General features: G+C 35.0%; 1 protein-coding gene across 12 annotated transcripts in view; it reads right to left on the bottom strand.

Moving 5' to 3' along the window:
• The window catches only part of AKAP9 (A-kinase anchoring protein 9), a 152,521-nt gene that overhangs the window by 71,519 nt on the left and 58,744 nt on the right, over positions 1–22,258 (bottom strand). For 11 of the 12 annotated variants that reach the window (XR_015548901.1, XM_087418649.1, XM_087419248.1 and 8 more), the window contains 5 exons: positions 19,409–19,523; positions 18,750–18,948; positions 13,514–13,610; positions 12,202–12,294; positions 1,499–1,858 (listed from right to left, as the gene is read on the bottom strand). Coding sequence is in view for 11 of the 12 variants with exons in the window: in XM_087418649.1 (XP_087274775.1) it covers positions 1,499–1,858; positions 12,202–12,294; positions 13,514–13,610; positions 18,750–18,948; positions 19,409–19,523 (864 nt within the window). In the remaining variant the exon portion in view is untranslated. The remainder of the gene's footprint in view (positions 1–1,498; positions 1,859–12,201; positions 12,295–13,513; positions 13,611–18,749; positions 18,949–19,408; positions 19,524–22,258) is intronic. The other variant, XM_087419187.1, reaches the window with a different exon arrangement.

The following is a 22,258-nucleotide window of genomic DNA, read 5'->3' as shown; positions in this document are numbered from 1 at the left end:
TCTCTTGACATTTATGATGGGGAAATAATATAAATGGAATACCTTTTTTTTTTTTTTTTTTAATAATTTTATTTATTTTTCCCCCAAAGCCCCAGTAGATAGTTGTATGTCACAGTTGCACATCCTTCTAGCTGCTGTATGTGGGACGCGGCCTCAGCATGGCCAGAGAAGCGGTGCGTCAGTGTGCGCCCGGGATCCGAACCCGGGCCGCCAGCAGCGGAGCGCGCACACTTAACCACTAAGCCACGGGGCCGGCCCTGGAATACTTATATTTAAAATTAAATTTATTATACATGATAAATTTTACCTATTTTATCTACATTATGCAGCAGTCATCAGGGTAATACAGAGAACTGCTTGATAAGAAACAACCTTCAATAATTTTTATTTGGAAATAGCTTTATATCCCACTTTCTCGTATTCATAAGAAGTCAACTCCTTAATGGGTTTCTATAAGGACTTCAATTCCTGAAGAACTACTACTTAAACAAAATACCTCGCCTTGAACATCTGCTGGTAAATTAAAAAGCTTTTACGAATACCTCACAAGTTTTGCACTTCAAAAAGAGTTGACAATTTTTTGAATATGGCTCTAAACAAGACATAACCTATCCTGAACATCAATCAAAGATTTGAATTTATATAATTTTAAAAGAAGTAGGATTTATTACTTTCTGTTAAAAGCACAAACAGTTGCAGTACAGACACTGATCCTCCATTAATGAATAAGTAAAAAGAAAGAGAATTTGTATAGAGTAGAATGCTTTAAATTGTCTTCTTAAATAGGCAGCTATCTCCTTCTGTTGTTATTATCATATTAAATTAAGTAAATCTTTTATTCATACATATTGCCAAATTGTAGTATAATTAATCTTGAATTGACTGAAACAAAATTAATATAGATATTACTTACAAAGAGATTTTACCATGCACAATGTATATAAGACAATCAAGAATACTATGACCCAGACTTGTTTTATCTAATAACAATATTAAGTCATTTATTCATATACCTTACAAGCAATAAAATACACTGATAATGTGAAACTTCAGTCAAGACTGGATTTGATACAGCTGGCCCTCCATATCCGTGGGTTTCACATCCACGGATTCAACAACCGTGGATGGAAAGGTCTATGATGGCTACGCCTGTACTGAACATGTACAGACTTTTTTCCCGTCATTACTCCCTAAACAATACACTAGAACAAATATTTACATAGCATTTATATTGTATTAGGTATTATAAGTAATCTAAAGAAGATTTAAAGTATACAGAAGGATGTGCATAGGTTATATGCAAATACATCATTTTATATAAGGAACTTGAGCATCTGTGGATTTTTGTATCCACGTGGGGTCCTGGAACCAATCCCCTGTGGATGCTGAGGGAGGACTGTACTTTCCTTCTCCATTAAGCAACATTACTGCAAATATTTTTATAATGAAAGAAGTCAAAAGTTTTTATAAGTCTTTATATTCAAGGAAGCACACTTACAGATTCTCTGGCTATAAATGTTTTATCTTTGGAGAACATTTCTTCTGAAATAGTCAGTTCATGGTCCTTTGATTCTAGTATATCGTCAAGATTATCATTATTTGATAAGAGAACTTCCTTTCCATCTTCTCCTAACTCTTTACTAAGTGGTTTAAATTCTTCTTTAAATTTCATGTCCGTTGCCTCCAAAGTCTGAAAACCAAGCTGACCCTGTGATAATTTCATTTTATTTAAATAATGTTGTTTTTCTTGCTGACAGAGAGTATGTATTTGTTTTGATGATGTAGTCTCTTCTTTTTCCCCAGATAGTCTAGATAGTTCAGTTTGTTGAGCAAATGCTATACTCATTGACACAATGACCTACGGTTATAAAGTAAACAAAAAAGGATTAGATTTATAAACACCAGCAGGAATTAAAAAAGCAAGTTACAACTCAAAATGACATGAATTAGCAAGAAGTATGGCTTCTTTTTTTTTTTTGGTGAGGAAGATAGGCCCTGAGCTAACATCTGTTGCCAATCTTCTGTTTGTTTTTTTTTGCTTGAGGAAGATTGGCCCTGAGCTAACATCTGTGCCAATCTTCCTCTATTTTGTACGTGGGCCGCTGCCACAGCATGGCTTGATGGGTGGTGCAGGTCTGCGCCCAGAATCCGAAGCTGTGAACCAGGGCTGCCGAGGCACAGCACGCCCAACTCAATCACTATGCCGTCAGGCCAGGCCCTGGCCTCATGGTTTTAAACTAAAAGAAATTCTATGAAATGGTGATACAGAGATAAAGGTTCTCTACTACTTCCACATCTGAAGAAATCTGCCTAGAATTATAATGCTACAACTGACTTAGGAGGAATAATTACAACAACAAGAGTCAAGGCTAAGAAAACTAAAGTGTAGCAAGATTAGGAGTCACGTCAAAGGTCACATATCTAATAAATGTTAAAGCAGAGGTCTGAACCAAAGTGTGTCTAACTATAGAGCTCAAGCATCTTAAACACTATATATTATACTGTTTCTGTCCACACAACCCCACTACTACATCTCACCTAACAAACTGGACCTCCTGGATGCCTATGCTAGCTCAGACAAATCCAGGGTTTGGTAATAATGTTCTGGACAATGTCATCCGGAAAACATGCCCATTAGAGCAAAATGTCAAAGACAAAAATGAGAGAGTCAGTGAACCATGCAATACAGTTTAGCAAAACATACCTTCAATCTTCTCTAACTAGTGGTCAAGACCCTAAGACTGGCTTTTACTTTAATTTCCTGTGTTGAATCTGATCTGCTTATCCCTTTGTCTCTCAATACTAAGAATGCAATGTGCAAAGACAAAAAGAATAATAATATGAAAAAATAGAAGCAAAGAGATATGAAAGACAGAGTGAGAAACTCAGCCAACATCTAATCAGAGTTCCAGGAGGATACATTAGAGAACAGTGGAAAGGAAATATTTCATGGCTAACAGCTGAGAATATAGAAGACACGACTCCTAAGAGTCAAGAGGACCAATGAATCATAGAAGGACAAATAGAGAACACCAGACAAAAAGAAGATCTTCAAGTTTCCAGAGGAAAAAGATCTATTACCTATGACAGAACAACAATTAAAATGACAAGGACTTTCTCAGCACAAACAAGAGAAGTCAGAAAACAATGGAATGTTATCTTTCAAGTTCTGACATACAAATGGTCAACAAAACCATTTTTCATGAATAAAAGCAAAATAAAGACATAAAATAAAGACAAATAAAAACAGAGTTTACTCCCAAAAGATCACCAGTAAAAGAACTTTTAAGGGCTGTCCCTCCAAAAGCAGAAAAATGATCCTAGAAGAAGGGCCTAAGATGCAAAAAAGATTAGAGTATCAAAAAATTTTTTTTGTAAATATGTGGATAAATCTAAACAGTGATGGTTATAAAGCAATAATAATTGCATCTAAATTGTAGAATTAAAAAAACACAAGACAGAGACTTGTAATTCTAGTCAGCATAAAGTAAGCCCACTATAGCCTCTCTCTTCCACTGATCACAACTAAAAACTCTCAACAAAATACAAAAGCAACTACCTGAGAACTCTGAAAAGTAAATAAAAACAGGCAAACTGCAGAGGGAATCAAAACTTGGAGAAGAGATCTGTATGGGGAAAGCCAAACAGAACTTGTGGTCTGAACCTAACTGGGTTGTCTGTTTAAAAGAAAAAATTCACACTCTCCAGAGGATTATAAGAGTCTATACAACATAATATTCAAAATGTTCAATATACAATTCAAAATTAGATGACATACAATTGGTTGTATGTCAAATTTGTTACCAGCAGGTCTGCTCTAAAAGAAATGCTAACGGAAGTTTTTCAGGCTGAAGGGAAATAACACCAGAGGGAAACCTAAAGTTTGAACAGCAGAATATACGTTCTTTCAAGTTTGGAGCATTCAACCAGACAGAACATATTTGGGGCAACAAATTTAAATGAACTGAAATCATAAAAGGTATGCCTGACCACAAAGATATTAAAATTTATTATATTAATTAAATTAATCAACAGGAAGATATCTGAAAATCCAAAAAATGTGGAAAACAAACAACACATTTCTAAATAACCCATGAATCAAAGAAGAGGTCATAAGAGAAATAAAATACTTGAATTGAATGAAAATTTGTGGAATGCTCCATAAAAGAGTGCTTAAAGGAAACTTATAAGATTAAATACACATACTAGAAAAGAAGAAAGGTCTTTCAGGAAACTAGAAAAAGAAGAGCAAATTAAACCCAAAGCAAGCAGAAACAGGTAAATAATAAAGATAAGAAGAGCAATCAGTGAAAATAAAACAAAAACAATAAAAAAAACCCAAAAGCTGGATCCTTGAAAATATCAATACAATTGATAAACATCTAGCCAGACTGACCAAAAAAAAAGTGAGAAAGTAGAATAACATATAGATCCCACAGAAAGGCACAATTATGTGGAGATCAAACAACATGCTATCGAATGACCACTGGATTAATGAAGAAATCAAAGAAGAAATCAAAAAATACCTGGAGACAAATGAAAATGAAAACACAACACACCAACTCTTATGGGATAAAGCAAAAGCAGTACTAAGAGGGAAATTTACAGCAACAGGCCTACCTCAACAAACAAGAAAAACCTCAAATAAGTAATCTTAAACTACACCTAAAAGAACTGGAAAAAGAAGAACAAAGTCCAAAGTCAGAAGAAGGAAGGAAATAATAAAAATTAGAGCAGAAGTAAATGAAATAGAGAAAAAAAAAAAAAAAAACAACACGATAGAAAGGATCAATGAAACTAAGAGCTGGTTCTTTGAGAAGATAAACAAAATTGACAAACCCTTAGCCAGACTCACTAAGAAAAAAAGAGAGAGGCTCAAATAAAATTAGAAATGAAAGAGGAGAAATTATAACAGATACCACAGAAATACAAAGGATTACAAGAGAATACTATGAAAAAATACATACCCACAAATTGGACAATCTAGAAGAAATGGATAAATTCTTAGACTCATACAACCTCCTAAAACTGCATCAAGAAGAAATAGAGAATCTGAATAGATCAATCACAAGAAAACAGATAGAAACAGCCAATCAAAACCTTCCAAAAAACAAAACTCCAGGAGATGGCTTCTCTGGAGAATTCTATCAAACACTGAAAGAAGATTTAATACCTATCCTTCTCATACTATTCCGAAAAACTGAAGAAGACAGAATGTTTCCTAACTCATTCTGCGAGGCCAGCATTACTCTGCTACCAAAACAGACAAGGATAACACAAAGAAGGAAAATTCCAGGCCAATATCGCTGATGAACATAGATGTAAAAATCCTCCAAAATATTGGCAAACCAAACACAGCAATACATTAAAAGGATCACACATCATGATCAAGTGGGATTTATACCAGGGATGCAAGGCTGCTCCAACATCTGCAAATCAATCAATGTGACAGACCACATTAACAAAATGAGGTATAAAAATCACATGATCATCTCAATAGATATGGAGAAAGCATTTGACAAGATCCAACATCCATTTATGATTAAAACTCGCAACAAATTAGGCACAGAAGGAAAGAATCTCAACATAAGAAAGGCCATATATGACAAACCCACAGCCAATATCATACTTAGTGAAAAACTGAAAGCCATCTCTCTGAGAACTGGAACAAGACAAGGGTACCCACTCGCACCACTCCTATTCAACATAGTACTGGAGGTTTTGGCCAGAGCAATTAGGCAGAAGTAAAGAAATAAAATGTATCCAAATTGGAAAGGAAGAAGTGAAATTCTCACTGTTTGCGGATGACATGATCCTATATAGAAAACCCTAAAAAATCCACCAGCAAACTATTAGAAATAATCAACGACTACAGCAAAGTTGCAGGGTACAAAATCAACTTACAAAAATCAGTTGCATTTCTATACACTAATAATGAACTAGCAGAAAGAGAACTCAAGAATACAATCCCATTCACAATCGCAACAAAAAGAATAAAATATGTAAGAATAAATTTAACCAAGAGGTGAAAGACCTATGCAATGAAAACTATAAGACATTAGTGAAAGAAATAAAAGCAGACATAAAGAAATGGAAAGATATTCTCATGGATTAGAAAAATAAACACAGGTAAAATGTCCATATTACCTAAAGCAATCTACAGATTCAATGCATTTGCAATTACATTCTTCACAGAAATACAACAAAGAATCCTAAAATTCATATGGAAGAAGAAAAGACCCCAAATACCCAAAGTAATCCTGAGAAAAAAGAACAAAGCTGGAAGCACCACAATCCCTGACTTCAAAATCTAATACAAAGCTATAGTAATCAAAACAGCACGGTACTGGCACAAAAACAGACACACAGATCAATGGAACAGACCTGAAAGCCCAGAAATAAAACCACACATCTATGGACAGCTAATCTTCAACAAAGGAGCCAAGAACATACAATGGAGAGGAAAGTCTCTTCAATAAATGGCGCTCGGAAAACTGGACAGCCACATGCAAAAGAATGCAAGGAGACCATTATGGTGTAAGCACCATACACAAAAATTAACTCAAAATGGATTAAAGACTTGAAGGTACGACTTGAAACCATAAAACTCCTAGAAGAAAATATAGGTAGTACATCTTTGACATCGGTCTTAGAAGCATCTTTTCAAATACCACGTCTACTCAGGTAAGGGAAACACAAGAAAAAATTAACAAATGGGCCTACATCAGACTAAAGACCTTCTGCAAGGCAAAGGAAACCATGAACAAAACAAAAGGACAACCCGCCAACTGGGAGAAAATATTTGCAAATAATGTATATGACAAGGGGCTAATTTCCAAAACATATAAAGAACTCATACAACTCAACAACAAAAAACCAAACAACCTGACCAAAAAATGGGCAGAGGATATGAACAGAGATTTTTCCAAAGAAGATATACAGATGGCCAATGGGCACATGAAAAGATGTTCAACATCACCAATTATTAGGGAAGTGCAAACCAAAACTACAATGAGATATCACCTCACACCCATCAGAGTGGCTATAATTAACAAGATGAGAAACAGTAAACATTGGAGAGAATGTGGAGAAAAGGGAACCCTCATACATTGCTGGTGGGAATGCAAACTAGTGCAACCACTCTGGAAAACAGGATGCAGATTTCTCAAAAAATTAAAAATAGAAATACTATACAATTCAGCTATCCTACTACTGGGTATTTATCCAAAGAACATGAAATCAACGATACAAAGAGATCTATGTACCCTAGGTTAACTGCAGCATTATTCACAAGATATGGAAGCAACCCAAGTGTTTATCAACTGATGAATGGATAAAGAAGATGTGGTGTATATATATACAATTGAACTACTCAGCCATAAAAAAACACAAAATCGTCCCAATTGCAACAACATAGATGGACCCTGAAGGTATTATATTAAGCCAAGTAAGCCAAACAGAGAAAGACAAACACCGCATGATTTCACTCATATGTGGAAGATAAACACATGGATAAGGAGAACAGATTAGTGGTTATCAGAGGAGAAGGGGGTGAGGGGATGGGCGAAAGGGGTAAAGGGGCACATACGTACGGTGACGAATAAAACTAGCCTATTGGTGGTGAGCACGAGGCAATCTATCCAGAAACTGATAAATAATTTACACCTGAAATTACACAATGTTATAAACCAATATGACTTCAATAAAATAAAAAAATATACAGATCATTAGATCCATAGACATTAAATGATAAAGGGATGCTATGAACAACTCTACCAACACAAATTTAGCAGCTTAGATAAAATGGACCAATTCCTTGAGTGACACAAACTACCAAAGCTCACTCTAAAAGAAACAGATAAACTGAATAAAATAAAATCTATTAAAGAAATTGGATTCGTAGTTTAAAAAAGCCTTCCAACAAGGAAAATTCCAGGCTCAGTTGGATTCACTAGCAAATTCTTAAAAATATTTAAGGATAAAATAATATCTATCTTACATAAATTCTTCCAGCAAATAGAAGAGGGAATATATTTCAACATTTTATGAGGCCAGCATTATCCTGATATCAAAATCAAACAAGGACATATCCAAACCATGGATAATGTTACAGACATAAATATCCTTGAGAAAATATTAGCAAATAGAATCCAACAACATAAAAAGGAGGAGACTGTCTCCAAAGGCGTATGAAGAAACTTTGGGAGTGATGGAAATGTTTTATATTTCAACTGTGGTGTTGGTGTCATAACCGTAAACACTGGTTAAAACTCACCAACTTTTGTGCTTATAATTGGTGAATTTCATTGTACGTAAATTATACCTCAATAAAGACAATTACAAACAAACAACAACAAAAATCTGACCATATGTTAGGTTACAAAGGAAGCTTCTGAAACGTTGAAAAATTGGTATCATAAAAATCATGTTCTTTTGTATATGCATTTCGATTAGAAACGAATAACTGAAATAATTAAAAGAACTGTGTAGTTTGGAAACTAAAAAAACAGACTCAGCTATCTTGTATTCTCTCCTTTCCATTTACTATACCATCTAACCAAATTCCATCTGTGGTTACAATGAACTCTGCCTACTCTGTGCCTATGTAGCTGAACTTAACTGAGGAGAAAAAAAAAAATCCAACCAAGCTGACTAGTCTCATTTTAAATTCATAACCACTAACCTTGAAATGGGCCCTAAGCAATATTGAGCAATTCTACTCCATTTCCCTCGTCTTTTCCATTTCTTATTCCTTCTCCTAGACAGCCCTTTCCTCTCTCCTTAAATCTCTAACGTCTTCTCTTCCTTTCTCATTCTCAAGTGCTGATCTTGCTTCTTACTTGAGAGAGAAAATAGAAGCCATCAGAAGACAACTGCCACAGGCTCCAAATACCACATCTGAAAACATACCTGAATCATGAACCAAATATTCTCTGCCTTTCTTCCTATTATTATGGATTAAACTGTCATGCTCCTAGCTAACAGTAACACTCCAGGGGATCACATCTCCTCTCATCGACTTAAGGACATGGTTCCAGCAACTGTTTCTCTCTCTCCTGAATCAGCTATTTTTTTCCTCTTTCCTCAATCATTTCTATTAGCACAGAAATATGATGTGATATCTCTCATCTTAAACAAAAAGCAACAACAAAAATTCACTACTTGACTCTGTATGTCACCCTTTAGCTACCACTGTATTTCTTTGCTCCTCTTTCAAGTAAAACCTCAAAATAGTTTATTTCTTCATTCTTCTCCTTCAGTCTCTCTCAAATCCAATCTAATCATAGTCTGTCTTCACCATCCCATCAAATGTGTTCTTGTTAAAGTCATCAATGATTTCACATTGTAAAATCCTATGATTAATTTGCAGTTCTAATCTTTCTTGACTTATCAGAAACACCTGACACAGTTTAATAAATTCTCTTCTTGATACACTTTTATTACTTGGCTTCTGTGATGCAATCTCTTGTTCTTCCCACATTTACTTTACTGCTCTTTGTCCATCTCTTGTTCTTCCTCATTTCTTTGACCTCTAAACACTGGCATTCTCCAGGCTCAGTCCCCAGACCTCGGCTCTATCTGCTCACTCTATCAGTTTTTTTCAATTTTTTTTCATTGCAACCATGGTAAACACACACACATAACAATAAAAAACATTTTATATTGTGACCCACAGCATACATAGGTACCTGTGTGTGTTCATATAATTAAACGTTTCCATTAATATTAAAATCCTGGTCCCAAATCCATAAATTGATTTGTCTTAAAAATGAGTTACAATCTACAGTTTGAAAAACATTGCCCTATATAGTAACTACCATATCTTCATGTGTAGTTTTATCCTATTTCCTGAACTCTAGATTTATATATCCAACCACTTCCTCAATATTTATATTTAGACATTTAATAAGGGCTTTGCATTTAATGGGTCAAAAGCTGAATTCTTAAGTCTCCCACTCGTCTCCAAAAACTACTCCTTTGCACTCTTTTCCAACCTATATCCAACTCTTAAGTAAACAGCAACTCCATTCTTCCAGCTGCTGAGGTCAAAAAACCTAGAGCAATATTTTCCCCTGAAGGGCAAGCCCTTGGGCCCCTTTTCTCTGTAGTTCTTCCTCCTGTATCCAGTTACTTCTGCTGAGGAGATAAATATGTGCCAGGATTTCACAATATTTCACCAAACAGGATCCATGAATATGGGGGTGGCAGGACTGAATCAAACCGTCCTCAAACTCAGCAGAGCTGGTAGTTGTGCAAGTGGACTTCACAATCTTGCCAATTCTCCTTGACCATCTCTTAGAGACATCTGTTGGAGTACGCAATTCTTGACTTTTCTCTTTCTCTTGCATCCCACTTTCTTAAAAGGTGCTCAACCTGTTATGTTCATGATTTACTCTCTCACTTCCTTCAGGGTTCTCCTCTAGTATCACTTTAAAGGGGGGCCTTCTGTGATATCCCTACACAAAATAATACCATCTCACTCCTCATGGAACTTCCCAGTCCTATTACCCAGTTTTGTTTTTCCTTCAAAGTACTTATCACTATCTGTATATTGTCTATCTGCAACAACTAGAATGTAAGGTCTATGGGAAGAAAGATGTCGTCTCTTTCTTTCTCTGCTATACTCCAGCATTCGGAACAATGCCTGGCAGTGAAATGTAAATGAATGTCTATTTTCAGTAGAACGCACCCAAATCACAGGCTGAATCTAATGTGATCTATATTGGGAATCACTACCCCTACTTGGCTTCTTCTATATACCCTGTGCTTTTAAAACAATGGTTCTCAATCTTTTTCCAACACCATAGCTGAGGAGTATAGGAAAGACCATAATCCCATCAGTACTGGTTACCAATGTCAATAATCTACATTATTCTACGATCAAACTAGGCCATCAAACGTCTCTTGGACCACAGTACCTTGGCTGCCTTTGGAACAGTTTTCACTGACCTGCTCTTTGGCGCTCTGCTATCTGCTTGGATGAAGGATGCTTTACAAAACATTTATATCATTACCATTATCACAGTAATAAGATTACTTTAAAAATATCATTTATGGGTTTTTACCATCTGCTAGGTGCTTTATATGTATTAATTCATTGACTCCTTATAAGAATTACTATTATTCCTATTATACTCCTCTTTTAACATTGAGGGAGCTGAGACTCAGAAGTTAAATTGCTTTCCTAAGATCATAAAGCTAGTAAACCAGAAGAATAAGAATTTAGAGCATGGTATATCCTATACCAAACCTCATGCTCTTAATCGCTATACTATGATGCCCTGCTATAACATTCTACTTGAGAAATTTATGTAAGAACTAAGTCCAAGAGAAATCCTGTATTTCTCTAAAGAACTAGACAATGAGAGCTATAAAAAAGTGATGGTGCCTCACTTTTTACTTTAATCTCCAGGAACTAAACATTCAATTAAGATATAGAAGTGAATAAGTCCTTATGGCCCATATATTTCCTTGGGTCTTGACCTCTTCATCTAATTTACATTTAACCTAATTCCTTATACATTTCCTGTATATCCTATCAATGTACCCCCTTCAAAATGCATATACTCCATTGGGATTGTTATATTAGAACAGCTAAAACATTATAAAATAAGCAGACAAACTCAGAATTCAGCTGTTCCAATATAAGAACCCAATCAGGTACATGCATTTTAAAAGAGAATACAAAGACAAAAGAAATGGAAACATAATGGTAGACTAGGTGATATGTTTGGTATTCACGAGTTTAAAAGAATGGCTCTGGGCATAGCAGCTATGAGTATCTATAGTCATTAAGATTGCAGTAACTTCTCTGGGAGGAGGTAAGCAAAGGTAATACATAAAAGACCAACCACGTTCTTCCCCATTTCCTACCATATGTCCCACCTTTAAGAAAGGCCAAACTCCTTCACAAGGTACTACTCACAAGGTACAAATTGATAAAGACTTATTCTGGCATCCTGAGAAGTTTCTAATTACTATTCTACATCAACAGAAGAATGCTTTTCTCAAAGAAAAATTCACAGAACATTCTACTTAAAGGCAATTGTGGTTGATACCAGTATTGACAACTTAAAGATGAACTATGTGTGAAATTTATAACAAAAAATTAGGTGTGTTACCATCAATAAAATCTATGTTTTCTGAAGGCTCAAAGAGAATATAAACGACAATAATCTTCTGGACGAACTATAAACTTACCTTAGCTACTTCTTCTTCTAATCGTTCTTGGTATTGTTTTTCCAGCAACGTAACCATATTTGTTTCCTGCTTCACTCCAGATTCACCAGAAAACTAAATTAAAAAGCAAAATATGACACTTATTTATACTAGTTATATACTATTTATTTTTAAACTACTACTTTTCAAATCTCCTCAAAAGATCACTATTTCTTAGAAAACTTCTGAGAAGTTTTAGTAAATAAATTTCAGTTCTGCTCTGAATTAAAAACAGTAATTCTGGTGAATAATTCTAGTGTATAATTCTACTAAATAACTGTACTTACTACTGTGAACTTAACAAAGATGCAAAGTGAGAAATATATTTACATATTTACAATTAATAAGATATAGTTCTAGGGTGGGATAAAGATACTTCTTAAATATAATTAATAAGATGTGTATTTAATTTTAAGTAATGTTAACAGTGGCTATCTTTGCTTATGAAATTATAAGCAAATTTTCTTTTCTTAATAGTATCTAATTTTCTACAAATTACTTTTATAAATAGAAAAAAAAACCCACAAATTTTTTAAAAAATGTAAACATGTTCTCAGTATGGAAGTATTTCTTTCTTTACCAATTATTTGAACGTCATCCAAACAGTACTCCATATAGGAATGTGAAAGAATCAAGAATGTGGCCAACATCTCTCCTCTGTATCCAGAATGAGAGAGGGCAATGACCATTATTTTGTGCAAGCCTTAAGAACTAAAAATCCACCGAGTAAAGACCAGGGTTTGCAGTTATAAGTTTGAGAAAAGTGGCCACAAATTGGGAATGTATACAATGTTGAGGAGAGGCAGAAGGTGGCTTAGCTAGATGGCATATACTGTAAAAGATGAAGGGCTTTTATATATCATACGGCCTGTGCTGAAAGAAGCCTCATCCACTGTCCCTGCCCTAGCATCTTGAATTTTGGGGATTCCTAAACACTATTCTAGAGATGGTCTGGTCCAATTCCCCATGGCGGGAAGAAAAGCTGTTGGCCAGGGCACTGAAAGTAATTTATTACACAGTCCATGTTACACAAAACAGGACAAATTTCAAACTAGAATATATTTAGGGGGGGAAAAAACCTCAATTTTAACTTTCTCTGTGTTTTTCCTATGCTACAAAAATACACTACATTTCTCTACTTACATATTCTTCTGGGTCTCTTATATAAGGTATTATCCTCCTCTTTATTATGCTTACTTCTCAGTAACTATTTATTGGATAATTACTAAACCACAGACGTAAAAATGATAGTAAGAAAAAAATCAGTATATGTAACAGTTTAAAGATATAATACCTCTATTGTACCATCAATGTTCTCTTTTAGACAGCTTCCAGGGTATATTGTTTTCTGTACATCAGATTCAGTAATTACCACTGAATCAATAGAGAAGCTAAATACAAATAAAAGAGAGTGAAAGAATTAGAGTTGTGTGTGAGTTTTACTGTTAGTCCACATTTATAGCATGCGTAAAATGTTTATTAGGGCAGGGGAAACAAAAATGACAGGTCAAGAGTTACAGGTATTGTAACAAATCATATTTTTGACTAATTTTTGACTAATCTTGACTAATCAGAATTTTGACACTAAAAAGTAACACAATTGAATAATAAAGTATTTTAACAGATCACCATTGAATTTCATGCCATTTTATAGTCTACTACAAACATACGACATGGAGCTATTTATAGGTACAGACATTTTTTAAAAAATAATCTATGATATTATGAGTAAAAAAGTTTGTAAAATCACATTTTCATTAAAAAATTATTTTCACACACACACACACACACACACACACAGAAAAAAGTCTGGAAGAATACACATCAAAAGTAACAATGATTACCTGTAGTGGAAAAGGGGAGCAGTGACAGTGAAGGGAAGATTCTTAATTTATATATAGTCACTTCTGGATTTTTTTATCTATTCATTTACCTTTTGGTATTCATGACTTTTTTCTGTATTGTTTTACAAGCATTCATTATTTTGTAAAAAAAGTTGCTTCAAATGCTTAACTTGGGTCATAAAAATAAGGTAAGATTAACATTTAGGAACCAGGGGAAAAAGATTAAAGGGGCAAATTATAACTTTCTTTTTAACTGATACAATTTCTCACTCCCATTTTCATGTGCACCCATGTTGCCTTCTTAATTCTACCTTCCTCTTGCCCACTTCCTCATTTCTTTCTCCTATTCTCTTCTTTCATTCTGCCCCAAATTGGCCAGACACAAGTTGTCATTGTCGCATTTCATAAATTACATAATTAACCCCCTAGTAATAGACAATTTAGACATTACATTACGTATAATGCTACAGTATGGATCCTCATAAATATATCTTTGCACACATCTGTGGATGTTTTTATATGATAAAATCTTATAAATAATTGTTAGGCTTAAGGTTTAAAATTTTAATATAATGCCATATTCCAAAAAGTTACATTAATTTTACTCCCATAACAGTATCATTTAAGAGTTTTCTCAAAACTTCAGCAACATGGAGTTGTAACAGTCTTAAAACTTTGTTAGAACATATATGTCTTTACTTTTGAGATTACATATTCTTTCAAATATTGGCCATGTAAGTTTCTTCTGCTGTGAAATGCCTATTCATATGTTCTAAGTTCACGTTAAACAATTGTAAAAACTCGTTTTCCTTGTCCTCCTTCTCTGCCCTTTCCTGGTTCTTCTATCTTTCTCACCTTTTTGTCTGTTTCCTCATTGCTTCTTGCATATACTATTCTGATCTTTGGCTTCATGTCTTGATTCCTATTTTCATAGCCTAGAAAACCCTCCTAATTATTTATCCAGCTATTAAGAACCAAACTCCAAATATTGCTATTTAATCCACAATGACTTCATTCTGTAGCTTTATAGCATTTGAAAGTGTTTATCCCAAATTCACACAAACAGTCTGCCTAAAACTGAGTTCACTGCTCCCCTCTTACATTAAGGTCCTACTCCCCACCTGCCTGATTTCTCTATTTATATGAATGCACCATTATTCTCCAGCTCAAACAACAAGGAGTCACCTTTGATTTTGCCCTCTGCTTTGCTCCCAACATTCCTTCCATCCCAATATCTCATATTTATTCCTTCATTTCCATTTCCCCTGGAGCCACTCCAAGAGGCAATATTACAGAAATGTGCAGTGAAAAATGCTACAAAAACATGGATTTAAATTCCAGCATTTTGACTGTATCACCATGCAACCACTACTTTTTAAAAATTATTATTTTGTGAATAAGTATTATTTCAATGATTAGACTGAAGTCCCTTGAGGGAAAAGGCCACTTTGTATATAATCATGCACCTCATAACATTTCAGTCAAGGATGGACCGTATATACAACGGTGGTCCCATAAGCCTAATACCTGTAGCTTAGGTGTCTAGTAGGCTGAGCCATCTAGGTTTGTGTAAGTACACTCTATGATGTGTGCACAACGAGGAAACAACGCATTTCTCAGAACATATCCCTGTCGTTAAGTGACATGTGACTGTGTATCTAAAGCTTCCTCCGCAGCATCTAGCCACGGCTCTTCCCAGTCACTATTTCATTTAATCCTCACGATCTTAAGGGTAGTTTTTACTGCCCCTAATATTACTTAGACATGTTTAAATAATCTGCCCAAGATCATATAGCCAGTAAAAGGTCAAGTCAGGAGTCAAATTCAGGTTTGTCTGACTCTAAAGTCTATGGTTGTTCCAATCCCATACTATACGCCAAGAGGCTTCTAGTATGATATCACCAAATATTTGTTAAATGAATGACTCAATTATTGTTTTAAACTATTTCAAGTCTATCTTAGGAGAGCAGTATGCTCTTTATTTGAAAAGTGCTACAGTTGTGTCCAAATATGTGATGACATTCACAAGAAATAACTTTGACCCATTACTGTTAGTAGGAGTGAACATGGCGGTCAGTAAATCTCTTTTTTTTGGGGGGGGGGGACACTAACGGTTTTAATTGAGGTACTGTCAACACATTTCCACTGAGTATTATAGAAACTCTGCGAGGGTGCTGAGTTGGCAAAAGTCCAAATGCAGTAACAGCAAAGTCAGTCTACATTTCCAGAAAACTCCCTCTTCTTCATGCTTTGGAGAGAAAGCATCACTAATTAAAGGAGCTTGAAATACTATAGCTGGTTATTAGAGACTTTTGCTACCTACCTATTTTCTTTCATATGAGAAAACCTAAAGTAGTGGTTTCCAAATATCAATCCATGGAGTGCCTGCATCAGAATTATCTTATTACAAATACAAATGTCCAGGGTCCATCTCAAAGCTATTAAGTCTGACTCTCCAAATATATAATCTAGTAATCTGTAATTTTAAGTATTCAAAAAATAATGTTAAATTTCAAAAGCCTCCAGTGTTTCTGATGCATGGTCAATTTTGGGAATCAGTTATCTCAAATAAAACGGAAGATTTATAAGGTTGTGTCAAGGCTGGGTGAACAATTCTACAGCTTTCATACAGACCCTGAATAAAAGAAGGAGAAACAGACCACTTCCAAAGAATTGTGGACATTCAGTATTTTGTCTCCCAAAAAAAAATTGTCTTGAGGTTCCATTAACAAGTGCCTATGGAGACATCAATCCTAGAACAGCAGAGCCAGCCAAAATTAGATTAAATCTCTGAGGGTTTTATAGAGCTAGCTAAATACTATAGCACACTTCCCAACTAAATTATAAACTGTTCATTAATTTAACAAATACTTATTGAGCACCTACTATGCATAGAGAATTATTACAGGGTTTGGGATATATCAGTGACTTAAATAGACAAAAAACCCCACTCTTACAAAGCTTGAAGTCCTTCATAGGAGACAGACAATAAACAAAACAAACAAAAACAAATAAGCTCCCCTCCAAATATATACAGACTTGTTTTTTATTTTATATATATGTTTATATATATACAAAATAGATAATATTAAATAATATAGAAAAAATGAAGCAGGAAATTAATACACAGAGTTCTAAGGGATGATTTTAATTTAAATAGGGTGATTAAGATAGGCCTCATGAGAACATGACATTTAGTAAAGACCCAAAGGAGATGAGTGTGTTGGGCATGCAAACATCTTGAGAAAGATCATTCTAAGACAGAAGAAATGGCAGTGAGAAATCCCTAAAGCAGGAGCATGCCGACGGTTTGAGGATCTCAAGGAGATCGTGTGGCTTGAGAACAGTAAGTGACAGGCAAGTCAGTAGCAGATAAAGTCAGAGACTAGGGACCCATCATGTAGGACCTAATAAGGCAATGTAAGAACAAAAGAGCATTGGAATAACATGATCTGTCTTAAATTTTAAAAGCAAAGTTTTGGAATTGTGCTGAGAACAGACTTTAGGGAAGAGTTAGGGTAGAAGCAGGGAGATAAGTTGTTGCAGTAATCCATCATGAGATGTGATGATGGCAGGGACCACACGGCTGGTGAGAAGTGGTCCAGTTTGCATGTATTTTGGAGGCAGAGAGACCAGGATTTCTTGACAGAATGGAAGTGAGATATGAGAGAAAGGGGAATCAGCATAGATGGAGATGGCTGCAGAAGGAGCAAATTTTGAGGGGGAAGATCCGCAGTTCTATTTTAGACATGGTGAATCTAAGCATTAGAGAGCCAACTGGAGGAAGTCCAGCCATAACTGGAATGAACATACCTTATATTCCTTGTGTAATCCCTACATCAAAGTAGCAAAGATTAGGCATACAATAAACAACAAACACACGCACATTGCCTGATTTAATCCAGCAGATTAATAATAACCAGCATCTTTATGAGAGTGTAAGTAAAATTCCTATAATAAATGTCTTTGGTTTACACCAACTTTCATTTCACACATTTCAAAGATAAAGAATTACCTCCTGCTCTTATTTCTTGATAATGCTACATCCCACATCTTTCAAGCAACTTTGCTTAAGTTACATTTTTTTCTTAAAACAACCATACTATGATTGTTACTAAGCTACAAATACAGTAGTCCCGTCTTATCTGCAGTTTCAACTTCTGTGGTTTCAGTTACCCACAGTCAACTGTGGTCTGAAAATATTAAATGGAAAATTCCAGAAATAAATAATTCATAAGTTTTAAACTGCATGCTATTCTGAATAGCATGATGAAATCTCGCACTGTCCCACTCCATCCTGCCTGGGACACTATGTAACAATGCTTACGTCATTCAGTTCACTTCATCGCATCACGTAGGCATTTATATCATCTCACATCATCACAAGAAGAAGGGTGAGTACAGTACAATAAGATATTTTGAGAGAGACCACATTCACATAACTTTTATTATAGTATATTGTTATCATTGCTTTATTTTATTAGCAGTTTTTGTTGTTAATCTCTTACTGTGCCTAATTTATAAAGTAAACTTTATCATAGATACGTATGTATAGGAAAAAACATAGTATATATAGGGTCTGGTCTATCTGCAGTTTCAGTCATTCACTGGGGGTTGTGGAATGCATCCCTCACGGATAACAGGAGACTATTGTACTAATGAATGAAATTCTAAGTAGATAGATACCTTGGCTGAACTGTGGACTCACTAACAGCTTGAAGCCTTTCCTGCAAACAATGGATCTCTGCCCCATAGTTTTCTTCAGTTTCTTTCAATTGTTGCTGCAAAGAGGATATGAGGTTTTCTAATTCTTGAACTTGTCCTTCAAGTTGTTTAATTTTTTCGATATCTTGCAGAGTAGATAACTTGCTTTTATGACTGACATCTAATTTATATGAATAGAAGAAAATATACATTTCAATACAAATTTCTTAGTGAAATAACAACCACTTTTTTGTGTGTGCAGAAAATATTCATTCTCCTTTGAAACAATGTTTTTTAGTACTAACAAGTCAAGTTTCAATTTAAACTCATTTGACTGATGAAAACATGAATACAGTAATTCGAGATCATTTCTTCTATCTTCACGGCTATAGTACCCCTAAATTTACCAATTTTATGTTTTTAAATTGAAAATAATTTAGAATCATAGAACCTAAGAAGAGGAAGGGAATCAACGAGATGAGCAGTCCAAACCTTTCATTTAAGGATGAGAAAACTGAGACCAGAGAGGTTACAGTGAAATGCCCAAAGTGACCAGGTTGTTCCAAATTTTAAAGTAAAAAATCAAATTACTGAATATTTGGTAAAAAAACACCACATTGTGGTATATAATCAAAATTTACCAATGTCTTGCAAACTGGTCATCTGAGAACGGGTTGATAAAAATTCTGTTTCCTCATTTGGTAGGTTTTCTTCTGCAAATTCAAGTTTCATACCATCTGTCTGCTGTTCCTGAATCTATTGAAAATAACAGAAGAAAAGCAATGACATAAACATATAACCCCATATTTTGAAAACTATATTAAAGCAACTTTACATTTAAAATGTTTTTTTCAAAATCACCTAAAATTGTGACACTCTGACACAAATATTTTCCCTTCCAAGTTATTCCATGCTTTCTTTTGACACAGTAATTCACATCCCATTCCTTTTATAGCACTGAAATTATATTAGTAAGCATAATGTTCTTTCATATCCAGAAGGAAGTTCATTTTACTACAAAAACAGAAGCTACACAGAATTTTGGTATAAAGCTCACAACGATATTTATAATATGACTTGGTCTTTAAAATTTCAACTCATAAACAGTAAATTTTATATTATCAACATTTGATAATATAACTGTTATTAATCTCTGGATATAACTTATGTACAACCAGGTAACTGACATATAATATGCTGCTTTTCACACAAAAAGAAGGAAAATAATGAAAACAGATAAATTTCAGCTTATTTCCTTAACTATTAAAACTAGGCAGCAATATGCCAGATGCATGTGTGTACTAATTTAATCACTCATCAAATATTTAATCATCATCTACTGTGTGGTCAGCATTGTGACAAGGGAGAGTAAGAATATAAAAATCAGTAAAAATACGGTATAATTGCCCTCACAGAATTTATCAACTAGTGAGGAAATAAAATTAAACAATTAGAGAACAGTCAACCTATAAAGTTTGACTATAAGGGCACTTATATGATATGGGTCTGAGTAATTATGAAGGAAGTCAAATTTGATTTAGGCCTCACTCATTTTGGGCAATGATTAGGAAAGGCTATACGGAAGAAACAGTAAAAGCATTTGTGAAAGAATGACCTATGCTATAAGTAGTGAAGATAATGATCTTGTTGAGAGGGGTTTAATTAGGATAAGGATGGTGGAAATAACACTAGATAAATAAGATAGATGTAGATTAAAAGCAAGAGGAAAGACTTTGGACTTGCTAGACTAGATGAACAAAGGATACTGCAGAAGCAGGTAAGCAACAGGATAAAAGCTATTTCCCATGAAGGCCAGTTCAGTTGGTTACTCCTCTCATCAAGTCCTCTACCTCACTCCTACGCCAAGTACATTTCAGCAGAGGACCTTGCCTCCTACTTCCCAAAGAAAATAAAGCCCATCAGGTAAATTCTTCAGTTTCCAGCTCAACCGTTCTATATCTTCACTTCATTCACTTGATAAACATTTATTAAGCCTTTACCATGTGCTAAACAAAGCACTGTGCTAAGAAGAGCAAACAAAAATAGACACTCTGAACCCAAAGGGTTTAGAATCACGTGGAAGAGGCAGAAGAGTAAACAAATAATTATAATAACATGAAAAATAATGTGATACAAATCCAAGTTTGTACAAGGAACTACAGGAAGGGGGAAGAAAAACAGGAGGGTAAGCAAATATTTAAAATAACAGAAAATGATAAATGCAACAAGAAAAGGCTTGCACAGATGCTAAGAGAACAGGAAGAAATGTCTAAGTATTCCTTACGAAGATAAGTAAAGAAGATGACACAAAAGAAGTAACATTTGAACCAACTGAAAGAACAAGTAGGAACACATCAAGCAGACTGGAAGGAGATGGGCAGTGTTAGACAGAAAGAACAGCAAGCAAAAAAATCCAGAGGTGTGAAAGATCAGGGTGCACTTAGGAAACTAAATATTTTAGTACGGCTAAAATGAGGAGGATTAGCAGATGAGGCTAACAGGTTAGGCAGTGATGCTTGACTCTGATCCCAACCAATGTCTCGGAGGTCTCTGTGGTTGTAGCTAACTTACTGGGCTAAAATGTGAAATTTACTTTTTTACCCGTTGTGCAGAGAAGAGTTAAGACAGCAGTTGTGAGACTGCCTATCTCTTTAGAAAGGCTGACTTCGAAGTTTGGCCCTTGGCTGGCATCTGGGAATTTAGCTGGTAAACAGTTCCCAACACTAGTATAAAACTTTCCCTAAATGGTAAGAGTATCTCATGCCTAGACTGTGCAAACAATATGGTTTATACTGAACATACGCTTTCCTTCTGGAAGTCTGGATTTTGGTATATGCTAGACAGAGGATGCCTACATGACTAATACCTGATAAAAACACTACGAATTCCTAGGCTTAGGTGAGCTTCCTTGCAGACACTTAGCACATACTGTTACAACTTACTGCTATAGGCATTAAGTGTGTCCTGTGACTCCACTAGGAGAGGATTTTAGAAGTTTGTGCCTGTTTTCCTCCAGACTTCAGCCCATGCATCTTTTCAAGGCTGATTTTGCTTGGTATCCTTTCGCTGTAATAAATATTAGCCTTCAGTACAATTATATGTTGAATTCTACAAGTCCTTCTAGTGGATCACCAAACCTGGGGGTGGTCTTGAGGACTCTCAACATACCCATATGGTGTGTACCACTATACAGACACCTAAGGTTCAAGTTTCATTGATACAAGGAATGAAAAAAAAAATAAGCTATCTTGGCCTTGTTTCTCTCCTTTTTCCTCCACATCAACTGCCTATCAAATTCTTTAGGTTCTTTCTTAAAATATCTTACGAATTGTCCCTTCCTGTTTCCTACCTCCCTTTGCCACCTCCCTAATTAATTTCCCTAAAAGTTCAACTTCATGATATCTAGCCCATGATCACAAATTTCCAACAGCTTTTTAATGTCTACAAGATAAAAGTCTAGCCTAACATTTAAAGTTTGGTACAGTCTATCC

The sequence above is a fragment of the Ceratotherium simum genome, chromosome 1 (assembly GCF_057802395.1).
Source record: "Ceratotherium simum simum isolate JZ-2026a chromosome 1, ASM5780239v1, whole genome shotgun sequence".
Lineage (NCBI taxonomy): Eukaryota > Metazoa > Chordata > Mammalia > Perissodactyla > Rhinocerotidae > Ceratotherium > Ceratotherium simum.
This window is presented reverse-complemented; position numbering and strand designations above follow the sequence as displayed.